Here is a 24,192-nt window from a genome sequence, read left to right as displayed (position 1 = left end):
AAATTTCAGGTAAAAGTTATTAAAAACAGATTAACCTTTTGCTCTACGTGGCTGTAGAGATATATAAATGTAGCCTATTTAATGCGGTTATTGTGGCGTACACTTTGTAAGTCCGTCCAAAAATTAGACAAAAGGAGTTTAATCACTAAACGATACCAGCTATTGTCATTTGGCTGGCGGCTTTAGTGAGCTGAGACTGATGGTGTTTTACTTGTGGGGTTAATAAGGCCATCGGGGGAAAGACGCATGATTGTACTTTGGCTGGAGACGTGAGATCCTCGGAAACCTGCGCGCTTCCAGCCCGCACGTCACTGTCCTGACATCAGCACAGAGCTTAAATACCAGCAAATCCGAGTGGTGTAAAACAAAAACAGGCACACCTGTTGTGGTTATGCCCGGATCCAAACATAGTGCTGGAACACAACATACGTTTCACTGCTGTGTGCTTTATGCGTTTATGAGCACAAGATTCTACGCAATGTGATTTTTTTCTTCTTCGTTTTTTTGGAGAAGCACTTTGTGTTTTCAGAGCGACTTTTCTGAAGGTCACTGAAAGTCCTTCGTGCTTTAATCTTCGTGCATTACTGCTTTTTTGTTTTGTTTAATAATGATCAATCACACTGCCGCGTTTGAAGAACTGGACACAAACGTTTCTGAGCCGTCACCGCTTCTCTCACTTAACCAGAGCACTTTCCCTGCGCTTCGGCTCGAGTACAAGTCTCTGATCATTTCAGCCACCATGTTCGCCGTGGGCGTCTTGGGAAACCTCATCGCCATAGTGGTGCTGTGTGTCTCCAAAAAAGAACAGAAGGAAACCACTTTCTACACGCTGGTCTGCGGTATGGCCATCACGGACCTGTTGGGGACGTGCTTCACGAGCCCGGTGGTAATCGCCACGTACGTGTCTAGCCGGTGGCCAGGGGGAGCGCTGCTCTGCCACTTCTTTTCCTTTTCCATGCTTTTCTTCGGTTCCGCCGGCATGTCCATATTGTGCGCTATGGCTGTGGAGCGATACTTGGCCATAAATCACGCGTATTTTTACTCCCAGCACATAGACCGAACCATGGCGCGGTTTGCGCTCCTGGTCACCTACCTGGCGAACATCGTGCTGTGTATTATGCCCAGTTTTGGATTCGGACAGCACGTTAGCCAAATCCCCGGGACTTGGTGCTTTCTCGACTGGAGAGCAATGGATCCGCTGGGAGCTTGCTACTCGTTTCTGTACGGCGGCGTGATGATTATATTGATCGCAGTGACTGTTTTGTGTAACTTGGCGGTGTGCAGGACGTTGGTGGGCATGAACCAGAGGACAGGAATAGTCAGGACTGAGCTGTGTGAGCAGGGGTGCTCCCGTCGACGCTTCCCTCGGCTGCCTTCGGTCACTTCTGCGGCAGAGATCCAAATGTTCTGGCTTATGATCTTGATGACCATCGTATTCCTGGTCTGCTCTATCCCATTAGTGGTAAGGACAACAGACTATTTGTGTCTATTTGTTCTCTTATGCCTGCACCCAGTGCACAGTCAGTTACTGGTCTTAGCTTTATTTGATATCATAACTCAGATATCTTCTGTCATGCTTTTGTCTCACAGGTGCGAATCTTTGTTAACCAACTATATGGCCCAGCTTACATTTCTGCCGGGATGAAGCCCGACTATCGCAGCGACCTGTTGGCAGTCCGCTTCGCCTCGTTCAATCCCATATTAGACCCCTGGGTGTACATATTGTGTCGCAAAAACCTGCTATTGAAGGGCTTCGAGAAGCTAAAGAGAACAGTTAACAGGGTCAGGGATGGAGGCGGCGACAACATCGGCTGGGCAGAGGGTCAAAACTCTCCGCAGTCTTTAAACAGCACCGATACCAGTTACGCTTCCATACGCACACCCAGCTACAGAAACGACCGGGACCACCACGGACCCATCCAGAATAAATCTTTTACAGACTTTGCCCTGAGACAAGCGTGGGAGTACGACACGGCCCGGGTCAGCTTTCACCCGTTCAGCGTCGAATCGACCGCGATCCTCGGCTGTGATGACGAGGTGGAGGGTAACTCCAGAAGTGTCTCTGAGTGAAGTTCATGAACTCCCGACAGCAGTTTTCAAGCACCTGGGCCAAACCGGGGAAGATCTCCGAACTGTGACTTAATCACGTTTGATGGGTTTAATCCGCCAAGTGTCACATCGTGTAAAATAATATCCAGTAACAACTGCAGCAGAAATCAGCACGTCACCATTAACAGCAGGTAACAGTTTTCATATGATTTAACGTGAGCTGAAAACCAGCAAAGCGCTTCAGGTTTGATCCACGTGATCCAACGCAGCAGTTCAACAGTAGATTGTGAACTGATGGATCCAAAGAACCACGTCAGTTCCAAAGAATCACAGAGACCAAACATTTACTTCTTCATGCTGCTTAACCTAAAAAAAAAAAGTTTAGCCAGAACAGTATGTGGTAGATTTTTTTTTAATAAAAGAAATTTCCGAACTTGGAAATTTAAATATATTCATACCCCGTGGGTACAAATAAAGTGCGTGTCATTGTCATTTCATGGGTTTAAAACTCTTTAAATATGCGGCGCCCTTACATGTGTTGTTACACTACATTTCTTTTACGGGGGGAGGTGTAATTTATTTAGTTATTTATTTTTTCTACATGCTGCCAACTCGCTCAGTGCCATGTAACAGTGCTGCATGATGCAGGTATGGAGGACCACGAATGTCTTTCGTGTTTTGATAACTGCTGTTGTAAAAAGCAAATGTGATCAAATCTTATTTTAAAATAAAGAAGAAGAAAAAAACACTGTTCCCCTCACCTGTGTGAGCTCAGGTGCTTACTGGATGTGTTATTTGGTCTGTGCAGATAAATAAAGGCAGCGAAATCACCGGTTTTACCTGTTCTGCTGAATAAAGAACAATAAATTTTTAAAGCAGACATCACCAGCTGGCAGCAGACAGGTGGCAGGACAGCAAGTTCCTCTCGCGTCAAAACGAGCATTGCAGTTCGCTTTAGATTCTAGTCCAGCAGGTGGCGCTACAGGATAATTCATCAGCAAATTAAGTTGTTGTGGCGTTAGTTGCACAGATAACTGGACAGAATAGTCTGAATAATAGGTGTACTAACATGATGTATATTATAAAAAAAACTTTATTTCCTTAGAGGATAATAACATACAAAAATAAAGGAAGCTTTATAATCATCATAATAACAATAATAATAATATTAATAATAATAATAATAATAATAAGGACAGAGCGACATAGTGAGAGTATGAATGAGAACTAAAAATCACCTTCAAGGTCTTGTCGTCTAGATTAGGGATGCAGGAGTTCTAAAATTCTGGGTCGGTAACAATTTAACTGATAGCTGGTAAAAAAATAAAATAAAATTCAAACAAAGTTATTGCATTATAAAACATGACTTTCAGTTCATATCTTAGAGCATTTAGTCAGGACAAATTGCTGGGACTGATAGGACACAAAACATGGCCACTGGTAAATATGTTAGTTGGTCAAAGGCTGATATCAGTCATCAAGGCTGGGGTTACTCTGAGGACACATCGAGAAACTGTCTGAAGTTGAGTGTTTGGCTCACTGGGATTCGTTGTTCATACAATAACCTCAGTATTTAGTGTTTAAAACTGAGCATCCACCAATGTAACAGCAAAGGAAAACCATAATTGATCCTCTTCACTACACACTGTACATACAATGCAGTATGTATTAAAGCTTAAATGACTATTTCCAGCACAAAGGTGACCACAAACACAGATATCTCACCAGACTCAATTATGTTAGATGCTCTCAAAGTAAACAACATTCAATATTTATCAGTTCTTCCACATTGTTTCAATGTTGGTCCATTTTTGCCCAAAATCTGTTAGTCTGGGATGAAAAGTAAATAAGAATTTGACCTCTTGGATATTGTTTTGCTCAATAGAAATTTTTTTTTATCAATAACCAGAATTTAGAAATCCAATCTACTTCTGCCTAGAAGAAACTGTTTAGCCAAAGTTTGACTTTCTGCGCTGGGTAAGTGTGAATATCAGCATCTGGAAAAGAAAAAAAATGTTGTACTGTATGCGAGCACAAGTAACTGTCGACATGAAAAGTGAATCTTGGCAATAAATAGATATTATCTACAATAGAGTTCATAAAAACAGCTCTCATATGAAGCCATAATAAATAAATAATAATTTATCCAAAATAAATATACTTTACTTTTATACAGTAATACATGAAGATGCATGGCATCCATCTGGCTGAGTTCACCTGAACATAGAGAAGACACAATGTCATGTCCCTGTCTGTGTGCGGGAAGAGAACAAATCTTGTGGAAACACCTGTTCTCACCGAGCATGAATGGTCTGAATGGAAACAAAGCGTCCTTTAACTGTAAATTTCCTTTACATCGCTTGAGCTTCAGCCTTCAGGTCTCGCCCATATGAAATCAAACACATGAAGAAGGTCTCTGTGTATAATAACCAGGCTTTAGTATCCTGCATTAATTACCGGTTATTCAGTTAAAAAGAATTCACCCTTTAATGAGGGAACAGTATCCAGACTGGGGTTCCCTAATGACCTCACCCTCAGTCTCTTGATTTTGACCTTGGCCCTTAATGTCCAGCTGCGGCCAGCCCACTTCCTTCTCAGCAGGAAATGTATCAGGGAGGCAAACAAGTGGCCTCTTTTTCTTCTTCTTTTCTGTTTCTGTGTGAGACAGTGCCCCCATATGGCCAAATCCTAAACATGGGGCCTCACACACACACACAGACACATACACTATCCAGCCAGAGGCTCTTCTTCCATCCTGGGCACTTATCTGTTTGTACTCATCATTCAGCCCATGCACATGCAGCTGGCGGCAGAGAGCGATTGGATGGTTCTCCACGTGGTCTTGGCATCCATGAACGATACTGGCTCGTAGCGGTCGGGGCGGCAGCAGGGGTGGCTGCTGACCTTGCGGGCGGTGCGTCGAGGCAGCGAGCCATTCTCCAGCAGTGCTTTCAGTGCTAGGTCATAGTTTGTTCTTTCGGCCTGGCAAGAGCCTACACAGAACTTAAAAAGGACGATTTCATCCGAATCAAATCCCAGTCCTAGATCCCGAACCCTCATCTCTTTCTTCTCCACACGGCAGTGCCTGCTGCTCTGCTTCGGGTGTCCGTTTCTCCCCTTACCCTTTCTGTTCCCTGTTTCTGTCTCTTCTTCTTTTTCTTTCTTCTTCTTCTTTTTCTTCGATGATCCCTTGGGCTGAGGTTCTGTGGGATCAGAGGAGCGTGGTGATCGTCCTACCCAGCGACTGCTGGGATGGTCATCCACCTCATCCATTACAAAAGGGTCTGAAAGAGAAGGAAAGAAAGGAAATGGTAGGCTGGGAGTGAACACCAGTTTACAGAATTATGAGCAGTGGGGTATATTTCTTAAGTAATCTACAATCTCACGTCTGCATTTTAATATAAAATGACTTCACGTGTAAGTGTATTCAAAGGCCTGAGACACAAAGCAGGCTCAGACCTCTCTCAACCATCTTTCCATTCTAGTACTGCTCAGTAAAGCTTATGTGCTATGACTTATATAGTAAATGGACTGCACATGTATATATAGAGAGAGCTTTTTAGCGTTATCAGTCACTCAAAAACACTTTCCCAAGAGCTTCAGTACCATAAAGAGGGTGCCAAGTAGAGTAAGGGTCACTGTCTTCTTTCTGTTCCTTGTCCTCCACCATTTCAGGCAGCGTCACAGGAAGCTGTCTCTCCTCCTGGTTTCCCAGCAGGCCCACAGTGTGGCCTGAGTCTGATCCCACACCAGCACCACCTTTCATATGAGCTCCTTCCACCAGAGGCAGCAAAGCAATGAGCACCCACATCAGCACCTAAGAAGACAGAGTATGTCAGCTGGTTCTTATTTGATATGTATTCTCTTTCTAACACATAAAAAGATTTCCCTAAAATGTGTTATGTATAGTTAATAAAGTCCTCCGCTCTGGTCAGCTGCTTGTTGTGTTTGCAGCACTGCCAAAAGGGAAAATTCAGAGTGCCCTCTGGTGGACAAACTATGCAAGGTGAACCCTCATAACATGGTTGAAGGTTCTTCTTCCAGTTGTTATTTACAGTTTAATTTTCATTTGTCAGTCAATATAAATACCGATACCAATAGATTGATAATAATATGAACTTACAGACAATTCGGCTCTAATTGTCAGTACCCTCAGTACCTCTGAAAGTAAACGTCCCATACATTCTCCATAGGGATTTTGAGCCAGAATGTTGAGACTATCCAAAGCAGACCAAAACAACGACTGTGCTCCTGTAAACCACGAATCTGTTTTATCAACCTTATTTCAACAAAAAAACATTTTTAATGGTGATGGCGTAGAAAAGAACTACTCTACCCACAATCGTAAGCGGAAAAAGTGACATCTCTGCTTGTGGAAGCCGCTGTTACCGTGGAAATGTTTAAACCAGGTGTGGAGAACTCCTGCAGGTTTTAGATATCACCCTGGGTCAACACACGTGAATCAAACGATTAGTTCATTACCAGGCCTCTGGAGAATTTCAAGACATTTTCGCTGTGTCCCATTTCAGGGTCTGCACGCTTGAAGTACGCATTTTAAGTGCGGTTACGTCACCGCCACGCGACGACGGCTGTCCCAATTCGAAGTGCACTGGTCCGGTGCACGCTTCGTGGTCCCATATATCCCACAATTCATAGCGCGGCGGTGGGTGTGGATAATTTTGCCGCAAAATACGGCAGAAGGGAGCGGCCGAAAAGTGAACTGTCAAAAGTAAGTACTGAATATTCGCACTTATTCATGTGCGAATGTTTAATAATGAAGAACATTAAAACATTGCTGTTGGCCACATGTCGGCAAAGTTATGTGACACTAGTGATGTTTGTACTTTCAGCATTAACTTGGTTTTAAAGCCTCTACTTCTAAATATACATATAGTCGACCTTAATCTTACAGAGAATCTGATGATTTTATGGATAATTAAAGTCAGTCATATATCCACAAACTCAACAAGCTGAAAGTCAGTGATATAGATTATATATAATATATATAATATATAATATATATATATATATATATATATATATATATATATATATATATATATATATATATATATATGTATGTATATATATATATATATGTATATATCAATCATAATAATCAGACAATACTATAATATTGGCCATATTATATTTACATTACCATAGTGAGATGACTTTAGTCTCATGAACAACATTAACTAATTATTATTTACTAGCTAATCTTAAATGACTGTTCAGTACAGAAATGAAGCCCTTGAATCATGTTTTACAGTCCTGTGGTCTCAGCCTCAGATACTCAACTAATCAAAGTGATGTCATGACAAAAATGAATGACCAACAAAACAATTTTCTCCTTCATTTATGTCACACAAAGCTGTATGAAACGTGTCTCGCGGTTAGTATCATGGTTGCTAGGCAACCTGAACAGCGCGACGAAGCATATACCGTCCCATTTCACACGCCTCTCACTTCCGCACTTCTCGTACTTATAGTACGCACCGTACGTAGTACGCATAGTGCGCGTACTTCAAGCGTGCAGACCCTGAAATGGGACACAGCCATCGAGGAGGTAATGAAGCCATTTAAATCAGCTGTGTTGGATCAAGGACACATCTAAAACCTGCAGGACACCGGCCTTTGAGATCTGGAGTTTCCCCATTCCTGGTTTAAACCGTGTGAACATCAGGTCACGCAAAACTTCAGAAACAGCGTGAGTGGTGATTTTTTTTTAATAAGGATCAAAACACTGTATAATTTAGATATGTAGGCTGTACACCATCTATCTAAACCAAATCCCACAGATTTTCCATTAACATTGAAAATTCTCCTACCCTTCCCTCCCCTCAGGTCAAGAGTTTGGGTGTCATACTTGATAATACTCTTTCATTCCAGTCTCACATTAATTACATAACCCGGTCTGCATACGTAATATTAACCGACTCCGTCCCTTCCTTACTCCCCATGCTGCTGCCATCCTTGTCCATAGTCTTATTACGTCCCGTATTGATTACTGTAATTCCCTCCTATTTGGTCTCCCTAAAAGGTCCCTTCATAAACTCCAACTTCTTTAAAATTCTGCAGCTCGGGTCATAACTAGCTCATATTACTCCAGTTCTTCAGCAGCTTCACTGGTTGCCCGTAGAAGCCAGGATAAATTTTAAAATCTTACTTCTTACATACAAGTGTATCCATAAATCTGCTCCTTCATATTTGTGTGACCCGCTCCATATCACCACTGTTTCCCGCCTTCTCGGATCATCATCTGCTATTCATCTTACTGTTCCGTCCTCACACCTTATCACTATGGGAAACAGAGCTTTCAGTCGCTCTGCTCCTCGGCTCTGGAACTCTCTTCCTCCTGCACTAAGAAATATTGACTCCCTTTCCGTATTTAAGACACAGCTCAAAACACATCTGTTTAAACTGGCTTATTCGCTTTGATGCTGATTTTATCTGTTGTCAAGCTCTGTTTTGTAATTTTAACTTATCTTATGTATTTTATGACTACTGTTCCTTTTATTAATTTTGTTTTTTGTAAGGTGACCTTGGGTTTCTGAAAGGCGCCCTCAAATAAAATGCATTATTATTATTATTGTTATTGTTATTGTTATTGTTATTGTTATTACTTTACTACACACACACACGCACTACAAACTTCAGCACTATTATTACACAACACTGAAATGAAAAGAAGAAGGTTGGAAATGGTTGGAAATCTAAGCTTGTGAGCTTAGAGTAAATAATAAATAAATAAAAATGAAATAATTTTATGGTGATAAGCCACAATGGAGCTGGTTGGCATGCATCTATCTATCTATCTATCTATCTATCTATCTATCTATCTATCTATCTATCTATCTATCTATCTATCTATCTATCTATCTATCTATCTATCTATCTATCTATCTATCTATCTATCTATCTATCTATCTATCTATAACAGTTCTTTAATGTAGATTGTATAAGACATATTAAGACATATTAAGGTAAGTAGAGTAGTTCTAAGGTTTCTAAGGCAGCAAGTTTTCAGAGAAGTGTAATTACAAACAAATATTAGTTAACAACAGAGGAATAATTTGCCTAACCACAAAACTCAGCTGATGGGGAGCTTTACAGATATAAAACTGATAAAGATAATAAGATTCTACTCAGAAGAGCTTCTAAAACACACAGGTTTTTAATAAGCCCCTCAAAAGAGCTGCAGCAGCACTTTGTCTCAAGCCTGTTTCATCTTCAGTGATACTTAAGTCAAATAACTCTGCTTTATTTCCACCTTGGATCAAGCTCCGTCCGCTGGCTTATCATTTAGCACCGAAAGCTTCGGTGCTGACAGGGCTTCATGAAAAGCTCATTTCATGAAGTCTGGTGGGGATGGATTTCATTAACAATTTATACACACACATAACTCTTCCTCTGGTTTATAGTGGTCTGCACAGTCGAGTCGAAAACTTATAAGGTGAGCTTATATGCACAGAGGAGGATTTCATTTAAGTAAGTGTGAAAAAGATGGAGAACAGAAAGAAGGAGGTGAAGAGAAAAACAGGCAGAAGTTGGAGGAGAGGTAAGTTTGATTGTGCTTGCTGCAGACAAACCTTGCCCTTTGCAGAAGTAATGTCTTGTCTATCCGCCCTCCGAATCCTCCATCTGGTCCCACCTGGAAAGAAAGAGAGGGACAGAGGAATTTAAGAACAAGAACAAGGCTTCAACTTTCCTTCTCCTAGAACTCCTTTGAAAAGGATAACATAAACTAAAGGGACAACATGCGGGCGATATGGTGTGTATACATTCACAATTGTCCAGATACTGTAAAAGAAAACAGGCCCATGGGCCCCTGAGCAAGCCGACATGTCACATAAATCACGTCCTCAGTACATGAGGACAATGTTTTGGTTGCTGCTTCAGTAAGAGACTAGTGTATGCTGCCAGTTACTGTGGCTAGTGTTGGCTTGTCTGTTCATACATCCATGCAAACAACCCCAGTCCGGCAACAAAAGCCAGTATCTGCAATTTACTTGTCAAAGGCATTCTTTAGGGTTATTCCTGTGGCAGAGGTACAAGCAGGGGGAACCAGGCATGGCAAGAGCACTTCACGGAGGTCCCAGACAAAAACCACAGAGATGCAGGACAGGTGATAAGAAGTGTCACGGATGCAGATGTTTATATATAGTACGTGCTGTGTGGAGGATTGTGCTGGCTGCGGAGCGCCTGCAACATGAGGTCATCAGGTTAAACTGTGGCCTCCCAAAAGGGAAACTCAAAGAAGATCAGACATCACAAAGTTGTAGGTGTTTCTTCTTTATATTGCTTTAGTACTTAAAACATCTTTAAAATGCTCAACATATGCAGCCGGACACCAAAACAGTGGCTCACACTGCTTGGAAGCTTTAAAGATAACCAGTTCACAGGTTAAGTGAATAATTTGATTGGCTGGTGTTTGGACTGGTAACATGCATGTATGAATTATAAAATCTGTCTATATGCTGCCACTCTGAAAGTCCAGTGGAGCATCTTGGAATCAATTTCTTTGTCCAAATATTAGACCAGAACCCAAATATATCGTGAGCGTTGATTGAGATTGAGTGTTTATCCTTGATCTCAGAAACAGCCATCAACAACACTGTGTAATCACAAGGTCCATTAGTAGCCATTCTGGAGCGTTTGATCATATTACAGGATCTTCGTCAGCAGGTGCCCATTTATCAAGGAATTGTTTATGTTCAAATTTCAGGAACATTTTGTCCATATTAGATAAATGATGATGGATGGAAAAACAAGGAGCTATATTAATTAGCGTAAAAAATGCGGGTATGATTGATTACTTTTCAATTAATATTGAGGTTGGATTGAGATTTATGAGTTTTCCAAGGCTAGTGTTAAAAACATGAGGTAATTGGGGTTAGAAATATGAGGTAATTGGGGTTAGAAATGTGATGTAATCTGGGTTAAAAACATGAGGTAATCAAGGTTAAAAACATGATGTATTTAAGATTAAATACATGAGGTAATCTATGTTGCAAGCATGAGATAATCAGGTGATGCTTAGTCTACAAGATGCCAAATCAGTGATTTTTATTTAAAAACCTAAAGACCAAACTTTCCTTTCACTTTTCACTTTCATTTAGTCTTTGCTTTCTTTGTCTCTTTTGTATTTCTGCTTAAATTCATTTTTTCGCTTTGTGACTATTTGTAAATGAAATTTCCCCGCTTGCCTGCTAATAAATGAATTACTTCAGCGCGATGTATGCTTGATTTGTTTAAATGTGACACGAACATGTTTTTTTTCTTAAACAGCACTCTGCCCACAATTACCTCCAACATCTTTGAAACCACATCTATCATCTCTGAGAGGCTTTGTGTAACTTTGGCACTGAACTACATACAGCAACACTGCACGCCCACTGTAGCGTATTCCAGCGTGTACCGTTCACGTCTCTATAGATCTCGCCGATATGCAGCGCACCATGTTTATTTAACAGTCACAAAGAAGTTCTGTCTGTGCAGTGAGATGGAAGACTGACAAAAGGTTATGGATCACAGGTCCTGATAAGACCTGTTGGTGCATTTATGCAATCCTGCTTGTTCCAGCTGTGGTGATCCAGTCCAGGCAAAGTGAGGTTACACACACTGAGGGTTGGGCGAGGGAACAAGAGGACATTGAGAGACAAACTGATCGTAACTCAGCCAGAAAAACAGACGCCACCGCTGCGACATAAAGCCAAAGCGTTCCAACTCCTGGGCTCTGTATCTCCGACTGTCTCTGAGCTGATTTAGAAACTAACAGCAGTGTGAAGTGGGACACGGGGCTGCAGATCCTCACCGAGTCTCTGGAGAGGTGCCATTCTCAACCCCTAATGCCACAGCTGGGAGTGTTTAGCCCTTTTTAGATCAATGAGCTGGGAGTCTACATGGGCCTGTCTGCTGGTTCATTTCACGCCGGCTCTGTGGAGCTGTTTACAGCCCGACGCCTCCAGGCTTTTCAGAGATGGGTGGAGGAGTTGAGGGGTGGAGAGAGGGGGAAATAAGAAAGAGCACACCACTGAAGGTCCTGAAGAGCTGCAGACTGACACAAGCTTGCTGATATATACAGTATATGTGTGTGTGTGTGTGTGTGTGTGTGTGTGTGTGTGTGTGTGTGTGTGTGTGTGTTTAGACAGCTAAGCATATGTTTCTTCCTTGTTTGGCTGATTAAAGGCTTTGGTTTGTCCATCAGCCTGCATGTCTGCAGCAAAGAGTTCTTGTCACCTTCCATTTACGTTGTTGCTCCTCGGCGGTGCGGTTGTTGTTCACAGTTAGTTAAGTGGGCAACCTCTCCAGAAGCGAGAGCAACCCACGAAGACAGAGCCAGTTAATACTCGCGGAGCTTACAGGACTGGAGTGCATAGCTACTCCAAATGGTGTTTAAGTGCTTGCACAGGGTGGATGCAGACTGTGTTCAGGGAATATTTATTTAAGATATAAGAAAAGACACCAGCTTCTAGAAAAGAGGACCCCAATGTAAAACTAACATCAGTTAACTGGACAGAATGCATGCTGAACTGAAGCAGGGAATAATTTGGGATAATTTGGGCCTTCATCTTATGAGCATCAAAACATACAAACCACAAAAGTCATGCAACACAGAAACATGCTTTTCTATTATATAAGAGGTCAATATGGGATTCATTTAGGGGAACACAGCATCTAAAATTAGTTTTTTAAAAAAGCAACCGTATAAGTTTAGTCAGTAAAATGTCTCTCTTTAGATTTCACTTTTCTGTCTGAAAGATAAAAGTTAATATAATATATATTATAAGATAATAAAACCCAAAGAATCCTTTAGGCCCCCTTCATCCTCATTTAAACATATTGTGCAGAATCTGCTGTTCTACTTGCTGAGTCATAATCAGCCTCATTAGTGACATACCTCACACATCTGTCACACATTTGTCTCAAACACTCTTTTTTCCCTGAACTTTTTCTGCAGCTATACCGTACATTTGTAAGGCCGTATAAATATTACATTGATTTCCCGTCTATTACTCACCAAGATGTTTTTCTGATCAGTGATCTGTGGGTTCACTGTATACTATTACAGACCTGAGCGTTACTCACAGAGCCTCCATAAACCTCTCACTATTGTAAAGAAAAAAAAAAGCTCCAAGCTCTCTGTTGTTTAGTCTCCCCACAAAACCCAAACGCCGATAATAACTTCCTATTAGAGTCGCTCTCTTTTCTGCTGTGTGAACGCCGGTAAAATGTTCTGACCTCCAGCTTTAACCTGTCACTACCACGGTGCCTGATTGCAGGAGCGAGGAGAAAAACAAGAGTACAGTAAATCACCGCTGGCTCAATAAAAGACACCTGTAAGAGGAGAAAGAGGCTGAACACCAGGAGAGCCGCCTGATCACTACCAGACACCAAGAAATCTGGGGAGGTCCCCTCGAAAAGGTAGCATAATATCAGCTTGTGCCCCAAAGCTCCACAGATATATGCATCTAACCAGCGTGAACTTTACTTTAATCTTGCTTGTAACATGCTGTTGACAGGATTTTCAGTTTTTTTTTCATTAATCTGTACAAAACAAAACACTCCAGGGCGTTAAACAGTAAAAACTTGTGTCTTCTGGGACAAATTTGTAATTTGGGGCTACGGCTTAAACTCAGATATTAACGTGCCATTCTCCTGACTCTCACCCTCTACCCTTTGTTTCTCATTTTCACCCTTCTTATTAAAAGTTCACGCACATTAAATGTATTTTGCTCTTGATAAGTGTCCTTTCTTCCCCTTTACGACTAAACCAATTTCACTCTTCAGCGGTTAACGACAGCATGTTTAAACTATGTGAGGGGGCCATGAAGTCAAAAGGAGAAAAGGCTAGGAGGAGGAGGAAGAGGAGGAGTAGCGATAAGGAGAATGAGATAATAATGAACAAACGAGTAAGGAGAATTAAAAATAGACAATGGGTTACTTTCCAGGGGAAAGAAAAATGAGAAAAAGATAACTGAACCACTGAATGGGAGAGGTCTGAAAGGAAAGATAAGCGCGAACACAAGGAAGGCAAGGGAATGACAAAATGAGAGTGCAGAAAGGGAGCGCAGACTGAAGCCCGGTCAGCCTGTAATCCCATAATCCCTGGCAGGCAGGCAGGATGTAATTGCTCGTTAGTGCCAGTTTCCACTCCTTGGCCTGTCACTGCTGGAAAACCACAGAACGGCGCTAAAATGAGAAACAGATAGCAGGTCCCATGCCTCGGTTCAGATAGGTCCCCCCCAAAACACACACGTGTGCACGTACAGTCTCTCCGCCTGTTGGTCTTTTCTTGTAATCCTTTCCCTGCCACAGAAACACGAACTATTTTTGTTAATTTTTCACAGTTCCCACACACGCACACATACTTGAGGCCACACAGAGGAGGCTGGGATAATCAGAGGTGTGGACACCGCAGTGCCTGGAAGAGGATGGTGAGGAGTGAATCCGTATGACCTCACCCCCTGTCTGCATCTTTATAACTGAGCGACAACATCTGAGCCCGTAGGTGTCTGACAGTCTTTCATACAGGTAACAGCTTTCAGATATGGGTGGTACAGTTGTTTAGCACCATCACTTCACAGCTAGAAGATCCTGGGTTTGAATCTGCAGGTTGGAGTTTGTATGTTTTCCCTGTGCCTGCTTCCTCCAGCACATTTTGGGTTAATTTATGATTCTAAATTGGCTGCATGTGTGACTGCGAGTGTGAATGTTTGTCTCTCTGTGGTAGCCCTTCAGCAGACGGGCAACCTGTACCAGGGTGTACTCTGCATTACACTCTGGGATAGGTTCCAGCTCTCTGCAACCCTGAGCTGGACAAACAGAAGAAAATGGACAGTTTAGAGTCTATTGTTATTTAATGAAATTATTTGATATACTTAAAAAGAGTAGCCTTTGGTGTATGTATGATTTCTGCTGCCCCAGCGACCAATCGGCTGCTATAGACAGTTTCTAATTTCAGTCCACCAGTAATTTTCTTTGATAGTTGATAGGCCTGCTTCCTACATTCATCACGTGGATAGAAGTCTTATCACATTATGTGTAAACAGGCAGCTGTTTGCTTACATATTTGCCACATGAACTTAAGAGATACTGCTAGAATGAGCTTTAATCTGGATCGAAAAGTAAAGAACAGACAGAAAATGTTTTACTCGAGCAGTTAAACACCACAACCTGGACCTCATTAGACGTACCTATTGGAGTTAAACTTATTGACTGCCTAATAGTAAACCTGAGTGATAAGTGATTTACTTCACTGACCCTGCAGCTTTCTCTGAAGCGAGGAAAAAAAAAGTGTTTAATGGTTTCTTGGTGGGATAAGTGGGATGAAGCACTTTTCATGGGGAGCAATGTGTTTGAAGTGGAACAGTTCTAGATTAACGCCCTCACACATTTAGGGTCAGGTTGCCAGAAAGAGTTACGGCAGACTGTCAAAGTGCTGGGATCGTTGGGTCACAACAAGCACGGTAAAATGCATTTTTCTGCGGGTCATAAAAGTGTCATCCACGACCAGCGCGCTCACCTTGAGTGGCAGCCCTGATGGCTTTATTGCAACTGAGTTAGAGAGAACGCTGCCGTCGTTTGAATGGCCAAAGACACCTGACTCCACGAATGGAAACATGTTCTCAATGAAGCAGAAAGCTGAGGCTGTAACAGAGCCAACGGAGAGGAAATTATCAGAGGTATTGTATGACTAAGCAAGTAAAAATGTAAAGTGACCACATTGCAGCGGTGTGAAATTTCAGAAATGCAAATCAGACTCTTCCATTTGTTCCTACATGCCTTGCATGCCTTACATAGACCTTACCAATTACACCTTCTTTGAGAAATTTGTCATACAATGGACGTTTGATGTTTCTGTTGATTGTATGTTTGCATAAATCTGTCAGTTACATTTCATTATGAGGGGGAAAAAGCACATTGATTTTTTTAAACTGGTTTAAAGCCTCAAGAGCCAGAAGTACAGTAATACCTACTGATGTGTTAGGAAAAAGTAGATTTGGTTTAACAAAAAAACAACAAGAAACTCCAAATAATTTTATTATGTATCATCTGTGTTTGCAGATATCTGTATGTGCTGCAAAAAGGCTTTGAGATATGAGGTTTTGATCCATTATCATCTGCTGCTGCACATGTCTATGAATTATGGCGAATGTTGTCACATCCTACACTACTCAATATTTTTGTAGTGAAAAGGGATCAGACGTCAGCATGTGATGTGTAAAGGGTTCATTCGCAGTGACAAACCTTCAGAAAATGATCTGAAGGTTCGATAGTTCAGCTAAGCAACAGAGAGGTTATTTTAGCTTTGTTAAGCTAACCGCGCTCAATAAAGCTTTTCATTTGCAAGTGGCGGGAACATGTCCAGCATTCACTCTTCCTTTAGTTCAGTTTTGTTCTCATCATCTGAAGGAAATGTCTGCTACTTTAGAAGCTAACTGTTTCAATGAATTCACCCTCTAGTTGCTAACTTTGCAGGACACAAACACAACTGAATTAATGCTAATGTTTCTCCAAATCTTTTGAATATCGGGGCAACTGCTTTGTCGCTCACACAACTGGTTTCCCAATCAGCCCAAAATAATCAATAATAGAGTAATTCAAAATCTATGTGATTTTTTCAGATAGCTTGTGTTCGACACTGCTTGTATCTGTTGCTAAATTTTAGATGTTAAAGTGGCAAATACCTTGCTAAAATTAGCAGGAGAGCTAGAAAAACACCAGCTTTCAGTAGGTTTCCGGTATAATGAGCATATAAACCTTCTAGATTTTCCACATCAGCTGGAATTTAGTACCACCGCCTCTAGACAAGATTAAGTGTGCAGGGTCACTGGAAAGTTTCGCTATAGCGTAGTTATCGCTAATTATCCACACAGAAACCCACAATGCATCAGACCTGTAAGCGTCTCGTGACCCGATCAGGTAAATTAGACGGGACACCACCTTTCTCTGCGCACCGCCTGCTTTCCCATGAGTTAAAGACAGCAACAGCTGATGCGACACATCTGTGTCCTCACCGTCTCGCTTCCCTTCACTTTGCTTCTCACTAAAGCTGCTTCCCAGTGTCCCTGACCCTAATAACCCAAATTCCTGCCTGATTAAGTTGGTTTTAAAAGGAAGCCACACAGAGAGCCGTTGGTTGAGCCTCACCTTAAATGGGAACACATTTTAGCTATGCTGGAGCGATGATCGGAGGATAGGATTTCACTTTCCGGTGTTTGTGAGGACGGCAGCGCTTAAAAGGCCGCGGAAAGGACAGCGGGGGAGAACAGAGAGGGATGGACAGGAATAGATAGAAAACACACATGCACACGCACACATGCATTTGTCATAAACTCCCCCCCCCCCCCCGCCAAAACACTGTAAAGCTTATATTTCCAGGAAAAACTGGCAGTGCAAATCACACACACATGCACACACCCACACTGAAATTTCTTCTCCCACAATCCCCCCCCCCCCCCGCACCCTTGCAACCTTTTCTTGTTCCAATCTCATGTTGTTATTTCTTCAAATTAAGCCCACACTGTGCCTGAGAATAGCTCTCAGAAAAGTGGTTATAAGTGACACACACTCCCTCTCTTTCTCTCTCTCTCTCTCTCTCTCTCTCTCACACACACACGCATGTGCGCGCGCGCACACACACACGCAGGTCATTATTAGTGTGACTTGGGTCTGGTTGAACCAGCGCTCTCCAAAGTGTTTCCGTGTCACCCTCTCCCACCCCAGACAGGCTGGCTCTAATGACCTGGACTGATAGTTCAAAGCGGCCCTCAGACGCTATGATTAATGAATCTGACCTGCTAATTTCAGAAGAATACAGCTTATTGTATCAAAAAGCGCTCTCAGAGACACAAACATGGTGCTGGGCTAGTTAACATTCTTCAGTATTCGGAGAAAAAGTTGTTTTAAGAGGAAGATTTTACGATAAGCACAAAGGTCAAACTTTATGTTTCATCAGCGGCTCCAAACGTATTAACTTTTGCTTTGTTCTAAATAATTTAAAGTGTTTGAACTTGAAAAAAAAAAGCCAAAGTGCTCGACAACAAGAAAACAATCCAAGATCACAGAAAGGAGTAATTCCCCCTGTGTAGTTACACGAGATTGTCCAGCGCTTACAAAAGCAGGGACATAGAAAACAGAAGTAGCATGGGAAGCATTTGTCTGAAGGAATACATCTAACAAATTGAAATTCCTTTATGTCAGATCATGCCTCCTTCAATTTGCCCTGAAGGAATCACTGTGGTTCGCTGCGTACTTTAAGCACTTCCAGATTGAAGTTGCCCTGTGGCACCTCACGTTGCATAATCAATCTCTCTCCCTGCGCTCTCTCCATTAGTGCTGGGACAAAACAGCCAGAGTAACGTTACACACACCGAAGCAGAGGCGCAGACGAAGACAAGCCTCCCTGCGCAGAGCACGCATCCATCTTTTACTGACGGATGTCCATTAATCTGAAAAGATTGTGGTCTGGTATATTGCTTGAATGTTGCACTGCATCAGTATTGCTGTGAAATGAATCATGTGCTTTAATCTGAAGTCAGTCAGATTAATGTGCTCAGTGAACAATGAGTAGGTTTCACTGTTTGTGATGGAAATCAGGCTTTATCTGCTTTTTAATCTCTCGTGTTGTCAATATGACTAATCCAGGAAATATACAGCCACACATTATCAGACGATTAGGCATAAAAGGTATTTGGTCATAGTTTAATTACTTTGCGATCACGTTTCTTTTAAAGTCCCACGACAGACGTACAACGTGAGTTCTTATTTGGAGACACTTTTTAACCTTCGACTTGAAGGCATACGAAAAATTCTGATCATCTGATAGGTCAGTGGCTTGGTGAGTAAACTTTACTGATTAATTATTAATATTATCATTCTGTAAATTTTCACCAAATCGATCATTAATTTGATAACAAACAGTGTTACGTCATCCTCATGATGCCATTCTGAAGGTTAAACAAGAGTGTCAGTTTTCTATCAGTCGTTCTAATCTGAGCAGCTCGATTTAAAGCACACATGCTGTAATGAAAGATTTATTTTCAAACAAAATGAACCTATGAGAAGCAGGATGTTCAGAATAACCTCTGTGCTCTGATGGATGCTGTTCTAATGATCAATATTTAATAAATATTATTTATTTGGACTGAATTGTCGAGTTCTCATCTGCTTTAAAGCTCGCTTTAAAGTTAACAGGTTTTGCCTGGTGAGACAGATGTGTGATGTTAAAAATTGTCAGTATGATCAGTTTATAAGATTTATGGTTACTTTGTTCAAAGTCCCCCCCTAAAACAACTCTGCTCCAAACTTTGTGGGACTTTTTGTTTGTTTGTTTTATCCTCCGGAAGTGACTGAATGTTCGCCCTACCTTCTGCTGTTTTCCTCACTTCATTCCCCTTGATTGTCAGCAGAAGCAGAGGTTATGTTTTTTTTGGCAAATCTGAGAGATGCAATCTTGCTTTAAAGAAAAAAAAAGATATGAGTGTTTTTATCCTCAATATGTCCCAGAATATTAAATTAAACACACCGCGTAATAACTGAGGTATCAGGCCCTGCGGATGAAGGCTTAGTGAGTAATAAAACCAGAGGGGAAGACAAATAGTGTCACAGCGGATCCAAGTCTATCAACGAGGATGCTTTTATTTAAATTAACTCGTGTTTTAGTTTTGATTATAAGTGTTTAAGTGGCTCCTCTGCGACCCCGGCTGGCATCAGATTAAGAAAGAGTTAACACCGTAACACCAACAAACGGCACGCTAACTCTTGCAAAGCCACATGCCAGTTAAAACAAGCCAGACCACACATCAGCGGGCTGCTGGAAAAGAGAGCATGCCGGCCGGCTGTACCTGACCCTCAGCGGGGCCACTGACCCCCGTGACCTTTGACTGGAGGAAGTGAAAGCTGTGGCAGCGTGACGGGCGAGTGTGAGATGCCTGAAGCCGAGGCCATACCCTCAGGTTCCTCCTGAGAACAAACTGGAGATTTTAAAACAATCCAGAGTAAAGTAAAAACAAGGCCGCTTCAATGGCATGACAAGTTTTCACAGGCTTTACAGAAATTGAGTGGGCGACGCCTGCTGGGGACGTGCGACATGTCTCAGGTGATGCCAAAGCGCCTGGACACACAGAGATTCATCGAGTGCTGAGAAAAATCGAGAAAACACTGCTGACTCTCTCAGTGGCTCTGAACATCAGAGGCCTGCCTCCCTCCAAATGGGCCTCATCAGTGTGTGTGAGTGTGTGTGAGAGAGACATTGTATGTATATGACTGTGTGAGTCACAGGGTCATTGAGTCAGAGTGTAAGCATGAAAGTTCATGTACAAATGTGTGAGTCAGTTAGCCATAATCACGTTTTTGAGCAGACAAATCTTGACATTTCAGGAGGGAAATCACCGGATGCTGAAAGTCTGAATGCAAGGAACGAGAAGAATACAGATTAAAGTTGAAATAGATCCCGAAACAGCAACACAGCGGTAAAGCCAGAGTGATCAACACAAAATACCCTGAATGTCACAACACCTGAAGCTTAAAGACTTCATCTGGCCATGATCCCCTCAAAGCCTCTGGAAAGGAGGAGAACACACGCAGCTGTATGTCTCTCTCTCTCTCTCTCTGTTTCTCTCTGTTTCTCTCTCTGTATGTGTGTAATCGGCACTTTGATATTTAGATTTGCAGCCCACCACAGAAGGGATCACACTGGAGGACTTCTGACTGCCACTGTCCTCTCTTTGAGAATACACACACACACCTATAAAACCACAGTACCTTTGATTTATATTTTTCCGCAGTTCCGAGGCCCCCCTTCCCCTTCTGGCACCTTGTAAACACTTCTGACTATAACTCATATAACTTAACTTTATAAGCACCACAGGAACAAACACATCCACTACCCTCCTACGAGACTGCGTTTCATTAATGCCCTCCCAATAAACAGTGAATGAAGCCCAGCTCTGAATCCAGGTCACAGTGATCCTAAGAGTCAGAGGAGTCCAAAGCAGCTGGCAGGTGCGTGCGGGGAGGTTTGAGAGCGGCTGAAATGAAAGCAAGTCAAACATCAAACGATCATTTCAGTGTTGTCACAGCAAACACGAAGACAAGAGGCCCCGGTCTGCTTTTACAGCAAGCATAAAGATATTAGCACCATCACTCTAAACCGCTGTGACAAAGTCTTAAATCACTTTTCCAGCAACTTTGCGTGGACCCTGAATGGCGCCTTACCAGCTGTCCTGCGCGCGTCCTGCTCCGCACCGCAGAGGACAGGGAAGCCGCTTCTTCTTCTTCTCCTTTTTCCGCGCTGGGTGCAGCAGCTCATGTTTTTGGCAATCCATACGCTACGATGCGTCATGTTTTGTAACGTGCTGTCACGGCTTGCAAATGTTCAGAGCAGACCGTCTGCTCCGGTGCTGAAGCAGACATAAAGAATCCATCTAAAAACGTCTCAGCTTCAAGGCAAGAAGCGCCTCCTCCTCCTCCTTTATGTGGGGCCAAAAATGCTTCTTTTTTTTCTATGGCCGGAGTCCTGTCACGGCTTCTTGTAGAGTCTCAGCACCCTGAACAAGAACAGAGACAGTGGATGGTAAATACACAGTAATAACCAGTGAGTTAAGTTAGTTCATTGTGTTTTATTTGGCTCTCAAGTCTGATTGAACTATGGAATCAAATATAACCAAAGGATGGGGCAGTTTCCCATCTTTTTGTTACCATTATTTTGTTACTCTGTATAATTTGTGAGGAAAAAAACAACCTTTTTTAAACTTCAAGATATCTGTTTCTACAAGCCCTCTCAAAAATATCTGAAGCTGTCTAAAGGAAACGATATTCTGGTCTGAAATACGAGACCGAATGACTTGTCAAGAAAGACATTTTGCAGGCGGTTACAGCTACCCAGGACGAAGAAAGTAAAACTCTACAGCTAACTGGTGTTGGCAGGTTACTGCCTATATAAAATCTAATTAGCGGGGAGTTTGTTTGCGGTGACACAAACAATTCAACGCGGAGAAAGAGAAAGCGAGGAGAGTCGGTCAAACATTCAGAAGTGCAAGAAATGTTTGCCCTCAATCTGCTTCTTGTACTACGTCTCCGCTGACACGTCAAACCAGCGTTTAATGAAAAGAAGCCAGTTTTTCCAGGCATGACTCTCCGCTTCTTACCTCTAGTAACCTGTTCGGTCTTGTCTCCAAACAGCTCTTATGGTTAATGACTATATAAGTTTTCAAAGCACGATTTGCGTCTCTTTTACGACAAAACGTCCGAGAATAGACTGTGCGGTCACGGTTTTGTTAAAAAAAATCACATGGAAAGCCCTTTTGTCTTCTTTTTGTGGATCTGTTGGCTTGATTGATTTGATTTGATTTGAAATTTGAAGTTCAAACGGAGAAAACCTCTCCTCTGTCGGTCAAAATATCTGACTTCAAAATAAAAAGAAAAAAAGTCCATGCGTCACGCCTTTACGCAGCGTCTCCAAAAAGCGCATATCTTGTTTTTTCTCTTGGTTAAAGCTCTTCTACTCTGGACTCAGGTATCCATTTATCAGAGCTGTGTCCTCTCCACAAATGTACTACGCGGCTACTTTACAATGTCTACAATAGGCTGCTGGACTGGAGGCTATGCGTAAAAACAGCGCGCCGCTCCCCCTGTCAGAGACTTTGTGAAACTGGAGCGCAGTGGCGGCTGCACAAAGTGCTCTGAGTTTTGTTCCTCATCTGCATGGCTCAGATGTCTTTTTGTTCCTGCGCTGGGAGCAGGGAGGGAGGGAGACTGGGGGAGACTGTCATATGGGATGGTTACGGAGCGTTTCTGGAAAACTGTTCCAGTGGAAGATTCTTGGCCTTCATTGTTTACACACCGGGACTGATAAATGTCGAAAGTTTCAGTATATCCCACGTGAATGCGCACACCGAGACATGCATAGGTGAGTTGTGATCCATTTGGGACCCCAAATGACGGTCGGCCCGAAAGACGTTGGCCCTGCACTATTTCTGCATCCCTTGTTGGGTCCTTTCCCTGACCCTTTGTGCCTCTGTAGTTTTCTGTCATCTTTCCATGCACACATGCACCCACGGGACGTCATTATGTACACACACTCACTCATGCCCTCAGATGTTAAATGTCCTACCCTGGCCTGGGCTTGTTATTTGAAGGATGGGCAAAAGGACTGAGTGTGACAGTCCCCAGACCCCTGATCACTACAATCCAAACCAAGCACCTTTCCCACTCCTTCTCCATCCTATAGGGTTTATCCCATTCTTCTCTGTTACCCCACTCCACCCACCCACCCACATTCACACGAAAAGGCCCTCAAGCAGAGGCACTCCCTGCAGGGCAAACACTGAGGCCCGCCGAGCACAAAGACTGGGTAAATAGCTGTCCTCTGCAGGCCCACTCTGCTGAGGCAGAGACAAATGCAGGGAGGTTCCCTGGTCTATGCCACAGTACTATTAATAGTAGCAACCAACAAGGCAACAAAGCGCACAGCTGAGGTGCCTGACATGCAGGAATGTACCATCAGATAAGAAAGATGAGCTCAGCAACAACAGGAGAAAAGGTAGACCCGCCAGGATCATAAAATTCTGGAATATTTGGGACTTACTGATGAATCAAAGATGTCAAAACAAGCGTTTAGAGATGTCAAAACTGAACTTTGTTTGATTCCTTCAATATGCCTGAAGCAGTTTTCACACATGTCATCTCTAGCTGCCAAATAATGTAAGTTTCCCTCCTTGGTTGAGCCAGGCACCACTTCCAACGAGGCAGCAAGCAGGTGGCAGTTTGAGCAGAGGGCACGACAAATCCAAGTGTGTCTAACGAGTGTGTCCACATCATCCATCACTGTGAGCCATGGCAATGAACTTGTTCAGTATTGTTAAAGGGAATTACAGCATGACACTGTTTGTACACCTACAGTTAAACCCCATGCAAGCAAAACACACACATTTCCAGGCCATACAAACACAAACACACACGCAGGCACTGGATTACTGCAGACCTCCTTCTTCTCCTCCTGTCTGGCAAGCCATAACGTGGCCACTGTTGTGGTTTTAATGGAATTTTTCATTTCCTATGTAACAGTATAAAACTGAATTTACGAGGACGATATTTTTCTTTTATATCAAAATGTTTCTGGTGTGTCAAGTGAAC

At 42.5% G+C, this 24,192-nt stretch overlaps 2 protein-coding genes across 2 annotated transcripts; one reads left to right on the top strand and one right to left on the bottom strand.

Moving 5' to 3' along the window:
- Window positions 1-133: 133 nt before the first annotated feature.
- On the top strand, window positions 134-3,937 carry ptger4c (prostaglandin E receptor 4 (subtype EP4) c). Its single transcript, XM_085139635.1, has 2 exons — window positions 134-1,462; window positions 1,591-3,937. The coding sequence occupies exons 1-2, from the start codon at window positions 608-610 to the stop codon at window positions 2,068-2,070; spliced, it is 1,335 nt and encodes a 444-aa protein (XP_084995761.1). The 5' UTR covers window positions 134-607; the 3' UTR covers window positions 2,071-3,937.
- LOC146497996 (uncharacterized) lies at window positions 2,615-22,734 on the bottom strand. The gene is made up of 5 exons (XM_085139646.1): window positions 22,206-22,734; window positions 21,274-21,605; window positions 9,642-9,703; window positions 5,656-5,866; window positions 2,615-5,333 (listed from the first exon to the last, which is right to left on the bottom strand). Exons 2-5 carry the CDS (start codon window positions 21,398-21,400, stop codon window positions 4,834-4,836), a joined length of 900 nt encoding a protein of 299 aa, XP_084995772.1. The 5' UTR covers window positions 21,401-21,605; window positions 22,206-22,734; the 3' UTR covers window positions 2,615-4,833.
- Between the last annotated feature and the right edge of the window lie 1,458 nt (window positions 22,735-24,192).

This window comes from Neolamprologus multifasciatus, chromosome 18, assembly GCF_963576455.1.
Source record: "Neolamprologus multifasciatus chromosome 18, fNeoMul1.2, whole genome shotgun sequence".
In the NCBI taxonomy this organism is placed as follows: domain Eukaryota; kingdom Metazoa; phylum Chordata; class Actinopteri; order Cichliformes; family Cichlidae; genus Neolamprologus; species Neolamprologus multifasciatus.
Note: the sequence above shows the minus strand (reverse complement) of the source record. Positions and strands in the feature narration are given on the sequence as shown.

What these genes read in the sequence shown, in the direction of transcription:
- LOC146497996 (XM_085139646.1), bottom strand. Translation starts at nt 21,400, where the DNA reads ATGACGCATCGTAGCGTATGGATTGCCAAAAACATGAGCTGCTGCACC. An exon ending in TTACTTCTGCAAAGGGCAAG is followed by an intron (nt 5,867 to 9,641) that starts GTTTGTCTGCAG and finishes CTGTCTTCTTAG; the next exon opens with GTGCTGATGTGGGTGCTCAT. An exon ending in TACTTGGCACCCTCTTTATG is followed by an intron (nt 5,334 to 5,655) that starts GTACTGAAGCTC and finishes CTTCTCTTTCAG; the next exon opens with ACCCTTTTGTAATGGATGAG.
- ptger4c (XM_085139635.1), top strand. Translation starts at nt 608, where the DNA reads ATGATCAATCACACTGCCGCGTTTGAAGAACTGGACACAAACGTTTCT. An exon ending in TCTGCTCTATCCCATTAGTG is followed by an intron (nt 1,463 to 1,590) that starts GTAAGGACAACA and finishes TTTGTCTCACAG; the next exon opens with GTGCGAATCTTTGTTAACCA.